This window comes from Siniperca chuatsi, linkage group LG9, assembly GCF_020085105.1.
Source record: "Siniperca chuatsi isolate FFG_IHB_CAS linkage group LG9, ASM2008510v1, whole genome shotgun sequence".
NCBI lineage: Eukaryota > Metazoa > Chordata > Actinopteri > Centrarchiformes > Sinipercidae > Siniperca > Siniperca chuatsi.
The window spans coordinates 17,368,926-17,375,979 of NC_058050.1; the positions used below are offsets into that span (position 1 = coordinate 17,368,926).

At 42.4% G+C, this 7,054-nt stretch overlaps 1 protein-coding gene across 1 annotated transcript; it reads right to left on the reverse strand.

Annotated features, from left to right (window-relative positions):
* Window positions 1–575: 575 nt before the first annotated feature.
* Window positions 576–5,033, reverse strand: oprd1b (opioid receptor, delta 1b). The gene is made up of 3 exons (XM_044209191.1): window positions 4,099–5,033; window positions 2,367–2,719; window positions 576–2,152 (listed from the first exon to the last, which is right to left on the reverse strand). Exons 1-3 carry the CDS (start codon window positions 4,338–4,340, stop codon window positions 1,623–1,625), a joined length of 1,125 nt encoding a protein of 374 aa, XP_044065126.1. The 5' UTR covers window positions 4,341–5,033; the 3' UTR covers window positions 576–1,622.
* Between the last annotated feature and the right edge of the window lie 2,021 nt (window positions 5,034–7,054).

A 7,054-nucleotide genomic window follows, 5' to 3' on the forward strand; every position in this document is an offset into this window, starting at 1 on the left:
AAATATTACAGAGACAATTAAAATATACTCACAGCTAAACATTCACATCATAAGATTATCATTCCCTTCCCAATATGGTTGAGTGACAATACTATTATCAGTATAGATATGCAGTGCATTCAGAAAGTATTACGACAGAGACACATTTTTCATTGCTTTGGCTTTGTACTTCAGCACACTGGACGTGAAATTAAACTTTAAAATTAAAGTCCTGACTTCAAGTAAAATCAGCTTTAAAGCTGCTATAAGAAATATTTTTATATTAACAATGTATCAAATAAATATGTGTAATGTAAAAGGAGTCGCTCGTAGTGACAAACCCACAGAAAATGATCACCCAACTCTGCAGTTCTCCTCAGCTCTACAGAGCGTTATAGCATCTTTAAGCTTATTGTTTTGGTTTTTGGGCCCGCAACTTTACTGTTTTGGTTCACTCTCACTGCTCAAATAGTGTTGTTTTCACCCACAGCAGACAGCTGTTTTCAGCAAAAAAGCTCTAAAAACCCACTGTGCACTACCTGCTCATCAGCAAACAGCAGACAGACACAGCTAGCGACTAGCTGGTGAACAGGGTGGAACATTTAGCAGCTAAAGAGCCAGATTTTTCCCTCAGGAGTTGATGGAGACCAAAACAGTTCGTCATATCAACTTAAAAGGTGATAAGACACAAGACACAAGTGGCCAAAAAAGTATTTATCTCAGGTTTAATTTGAAGGTGTCACATCAACAGTGGAGGAAATGTAGCCCTCCATAAATGGTCCCCCAATTTTAGGAAAGAGAAAGTAATTTTACAAGCTAACATAAATCAAAATAAAGTCATCATATGTAATATTTAGCTGCAGATAAATGACTGGCTGAAGTTTGTGACCCACAGACATCAGCAGACAGCAGTATCTTCCCTGTTGATGCTCTGCCAGGGCTGTACTGCAGCCACCGTCACTTCTTGCTGCTACAGGGGATTTTCGGGGTCAGTCTGGTCTTTATCAAGTGAAGCCCATGATCATGTTGGATTGAGGTCAGGTGACTGACTCGGCCAATCATACATCGTCCACTGTTGGGCCATAAAAAGACTCCTTGGTGGCCTTGTCTGTGTGTTTAGGATCAAAGTCCTGCGTGATGATCTGATCATTGTGGAACTGTGTATACACAGAGCTATGAGTCCTACATTGTTCACCTAATATGGATGTGAAGACCTACAAATCCCCTTAAAGCTTGGAGCCAGCACTTTAACCTCCGTTTTTTTTTTTTTTTGTTGCTAAAATAGGGCCAAAGCAATGAAAAACGCATCACTATCCCAATACTATCAGACTGCAGTGTATGTGTGTTTGCTGATTTGGTTGCATTATGTTGTGTGCTTTATACACACTCCAAGAATGTATGTACATTTGTATCCATTTCCTTATGCACAGGCACACACAGGCATGTTTGTGATCATCCTGAAAAGACAATCCTGAAAGTATTGTGTCACAAACCTATTGGGACATAGAAACAATCGATAATTTATATAAATGGAAGGTCAAAGGCCTACATCTGCAGACTCAGACTGCTGTGGTGGAAAACTGTGTGACCTCAGTCTGGAGGTCATCCTGAACTGTCCCCTCCCCCCACCGACCCATGCCTAGTCAGGCTGACGGTCTCTCTGTCGTCGCATGAGCACAAACAGACACAGGCTCCCGTGTGCTATTGCGTGCTCTGGAGAAGCTGTTCTGTTCCAGGCGGGAGCGATAGGGCAGGCAGAAATCCCTGAAGCACCTTTTGAAGTTCTCATCCAAGAAGGCGTACAGCACGGGGTTGAGACTGCTGTTGGTGTAGCCCAGCGCGATGCACAGATGCCAGCTGACCATCACCATGAGGTTCTTGTGGTCAATATCTACCATGGTCTTGATGATGATGAAGATGTGGATGGGGGTCCAGCAGACGATGAAGGCTGCAACGACCACCAGGACCATGCGGGTGATCCGTCTCAGGTTCCTGTCCTTCTCTTTGGAGCCAGAGAGCAGACGAACACTCTTGAGCCGCAGGATCATCAGACCATAGCAGATGGTGATGACCAGGACGGGAACCACGAAGGCGAAGATGAACACGCAGATTTTCATCACTGTGTCCCAGTACCACTCAGGTTTGGGGAATCTGAGTGCACAGACAGTGTTTTCTGAGGAGTTAAAACATTTAGAAGTTTAATAGAGGGCCATGTGGAGAGACTAATTTAAGTTAATAACCCAGCTCAAATGTATTCTCTTTCACAGCGTGATTATACCCTGAAATCAACACTTGCCACTAAAAGTGCTAAAAAGCTTGTGCTGATAAGTGAAGTTTTTACACAATGATGGCAGCATTTTTTTCTCCAGCAATAAAAATCCCTTTACCTTTATCTGTCTTGGTAACAGCCATGATCATCACAGGGACTCCGACGGCAGAGGAGAGGATCCAGATGCAGACATTGATGAGCTTGGCTTTGGCAGGCGTCCGGAAGTCCAAGGCCCTCACCGGATGACAAACAGCGATGTAGCGGTCCACACTCATCATGGTGAGCGTGAAGATGCTGGTGAACATGTTGTAGTAGTCGATGGCGATGATCACTTTACACAACAGCTCCCCAAAGGGCCATGTGTTCATCAGGTACTTGGCGCTCTGGAAGGGGAGGGTGCTGGTGGCGAGAGCGTCAGCAAGAGCCAGGTTGAAGATGTAGATGTTGGTGGCGGTCTTCATCTTGGTGTACCTGGTTGGTTGGAAGAAAAGCACTGGGCACTTTTGTCTTTTTTTTTCCAAGGTCTGCCTGCTGCTGTGTCACAAAGAAGTAGCCAAGTGTCGTTGACTCACAAATTCCATTAAAACATTTCAAGGTTGGAAACCAATTTATTGTTTGCTCTAATCCATTTCCTCTCTCAAACCAACGATCTGCTATTTCCCCTAAAAAAAAATCGAACTAATAAAAGAGCTTTTTAGATGCATAATGTTTTTATCGCACTACACTAAATGCATGAGAGCTTCTATGCTCAAAGTGACTGTAAGCCTCCATTAAACTGCACTTCTATGTAATGAGTCAATTCACCACTGAAAAATCCACCAAAACTCCTCCTTGATTTCACATTCACAGAGTAGTTTTTTTTTCTTTTACCAGTGACCAGTCTTGTCTGAATGCCAGCTGAACATGTTATCTGACTGTTTAAATTCCTCCACAAGAGCCCACAATATGACAGTCACATTTAATTAAATTGCAGCAACAGGCTCCAAAGGGATGAGGGAAGACAAAGGGATGTCTTACCTTTTATCTTAATACCCCCACATAAAGAGATTTATTACATTACACAGATGTCCTGATCTCACTCTGTAATTGCTTTGCCAGGGAGAGTGGGCACACATTGGGGACATTCACTTTGTTTGATTGTTCTGAAATTGATAAACCAAAGTGCAGACACTCATATTTCATTTTCCACACATTTCACCACGCATTTAAGGAGCAGCTCAGTGAGATGATTGATTGACACTGTGGGTCCACCCATCACCGTCATTGCTTTATCATTTAAGTTGCATTAGTTCAACAACAAATCAACATGACACGGATCCTCAAAATCTCCAATACATGACTTAGTGAGATGCAGCACCACAGTCATTGCTTTTGATTTGCAGGTGAGGGGTTCAACCTGCTACTTATTTCCCATGCAAATGAATCATCTGAAACATAATTCCTGTCAGAAATAATTGGTGCAATGAAGTAATTTAGACTAAGCTGTAGATCACACCACCCTCCCTCCCCTCTTGTGTGTAGGAGGTGTGTGTGTGTGTGTTTGTGTGTGGGTGGGTGGGTGTGTTAAAGAGGTCTCTCAGACACACTGAAACTCTGGAAAATTACTAAGGACCATCATAAAGGAAGTAATATAGCAATGAGAATGTATTTTTTTAGACATATTCCATTCTTAAAAATTACTATTATGGTACTAGAATATCAAACATTCCCAGAGCTGAGTTTGTAGGGTGCTTTAAGTGTGTGTGGCTTTTCACTGATCAGCAGCAAATTATAGTAGTAAATATCACCTTATTAATTTTTCTGCTTTTACTAATTAGTTTATGGTTCTTTGTTTATCATATGTTTCTTACCTGACCACCCCGTACATTACAAGCAGGTTTCCCAGCAGTCCCACCACACAGATGAGAGAGTAGAGAGCCGTGATACAAACGATGATGAGACTTGTAGTATCTCTGGTTGGAGCCTTGTTGGTCTTGTTGCTATTTGAAGGCATCCCCAGCAGATCCACGGGGAACGTAACATTGAAAGGAGTTATGGAGTAGCGCTCGTTAAAATCGTCAAGATTATCGGGAGGCAGAGTGGGATACTCCATGTCTAAAATTCAGGTGAGATTGTATAGTGTGTGGAGAAGTCAGAGATTTCCAAAGCAGGTACACGGGAGCGTACGCAAACTAGACGGCAAATTAGTAATGAGGCGCCTAGAGGAGGTTTGCTCTCTCTCTCTCTCTCTCTCTCTCTCTCTCTCTCTCTCTCTCTCTGTGTGTGTGTGTGTGTGTGTGTATGTGTGCGTCTCTGCGCGCTCCCTTGCGCACTGGCACACAAAGCAAGATGCGAAGAAACTGTTTCCCTGCCCAATTCTTACCCTGCCTAAAGGGGTACCATTTGTCAAAGTGCTTTAATTAGCTCTAGCATATAATAATGCTTCATCACATCCTGTTTTTGTGTGATTCTCCTTATTATCCAGAATAACAGCTTTTTGTTTTACCTGCCACCCAGCAACTGATCAAATAATGTCAGTCAAACCCAATGAGCATCTCTCATTGTTGTAGTTTTACAGCTCAATTAGACTTATTGAGCCATTCCTCTTATTCCTGCCTGCTTTCAACCAAGTGAATCCAACAAATTGTTGTGTTAGCCTTAACATTCTCTGCCTGGGTAATTGTGTTGGTATCAGTTACATCTGTACGAGCAAACATGTTGATGCAGGCATACAAACTCTTTATTTGCTGTGGGTCAATATTTAATCATTGCTGTTCATGTTTAACCAGATAAAACATTACTTTCATATCTCTGATGGTTCTTAATGCATCTGGAACATTTCTCCTCCCTGGATAAAAGAGTTTCCCTGTTACCATGTTGTTTGTTTGGTTTTTTGGGCATTAAATTCGTTCAAGCATTCAATGTTTATTTTCAATAGGGTACGCTGCTTGACCTGCTCAACTGACACAATGTCACGTAAATCCTTAATTGCACAAATGTATGACTTTTAATGCCAAGCAGATGTGTCTTTTTACAATTTCCATCAAGGTACTCATTTATCTGTAGCTGCCTTTTGTCTGTTGACTATTACTGTGAACATCAGAAACCATTAGGATCATGCACCTGCATGTGATTGTGTGTGTGTGCTGAAATTGGTGCATGCATGTGCAAGTGTGCCTGTTTGAGTGCGTTTCTCAGGGGTAATCGTTTATTTTAAGACAGGCACATTAAAATCCTCCTGTGGCTGTGTCTGTAGTGTTCATAACAGCAGCAGTCCTTATGCATTCTACAATGTGACCTTTACAAAATCCGCCTTTAAGCAACCAGCATCAGCGCGGCACAGAGCAGGGACAGTCAGACGAATAGGGCCAGTGTGCTGAACAAAAGAGCTTCCTCTTTACTGTTCCTTCTAAAGATAGATTATGCGTGTCTTCCTAAAATGAAGAACAGGAATAAAAATTAGACCTATCTGGCTCATTTTGGGAGTTCAGCGAGCTCATCTCTCTTTCATTAATGGGAAATGTTTGTTTAAAGCTTCTGATGAGATTTCTTGCAATTCACAGGTGAGCACAATTCTCAACATGATGCACAAGACTTAACCTTGCTAGCAGCATGGCACTATGGATGGATGTTAGTTGGTCATTCTGTTGGTCATTTGGTTGGTCCACCACTTTGGTCCAGACTGAAATATCTCAACAACTATGAATGTATTGCTATCAAATTCGTTACAGATATTCATGGTTGCCAGAGGATGAATCCTGATGACTTTGGTGATCCTCTGACTATTCCTCTAGCGCCACAAGCAGGTCAAAGTTTTTACTCATCCTAAGAAATATCTCAACATAATGTACAAGATGGATTGGCACAAAATGTGGTACAGATATTCATGGTTCTCAGACAATGTATCCGAATTACTTTTGTGCGAAGGTTGAAAAATCCGAATCCGGAACAGATGACAGGTATGTAAAGTAAAAGGGTGAGTAAGCCTGCCTTTTAGTGACAGTGGGGGTGGAGAGGTCGTATCAAACAGACACGTCCCTTCACATGCAGTATGTTTAATTGAATCCAGCCCACGACACCTCCAGGGGGCTCGCAGGAACTTCTAGTCTCAACAGTTATCTAGCCTGTATACCTGCACAGAAGCCCTGATCACAATGCTCAATCTCAACAACAATAGTCCAGGTGGGACATCACAGTCTGCCAGCATGAAATGGCTTACACAGCAGTTCAGGAAGTAAATTCACTAAGTTTCATTTTAGTTAGAGCTGGGTGGGAGAACAGCGTATGACACCTGCTACTGCTGCAGCAGCTGTGATGATATACAGGGTTAGATTAGAGAGCTATCAATCCCCCTAATGAAGAGGACTACAAATACTATAATGTATAAGTGCAGGGTAGGTGCTCTCTGCAATGGCAGCAGACTGAGTGTATATGATGAGCTGTATTTGTACACAGTTTTGAGATGTGGTGGAAATGTGTTGTAAAAGAGAGAGAAATGGGTCTGGACGTACAGTGGCAGCCACAAACAAAATGCTGCTGTTGCAGTTGTTGTGTTTATGTTTTCTCTTCTCCCCTCAGGGAGAATCACTCATGATTAGTCTGTACAGACAGCATGATTACTCGCATCACTCATCAGCCCAATGGAAACCCTGGGATGCATTACGCTGCCTCCCCGAACCCATCATATTCATGGCAGGGAATACAGAGTGCAGACAATTTAAAGTGGGCTTGATGTTGGGTTTTTGCATAAGGATGGAGTGATGATGATGCATGATTTTTAAATGATCACACAAGACAAGCAGACTTGATTAAATCTAAACAATACAC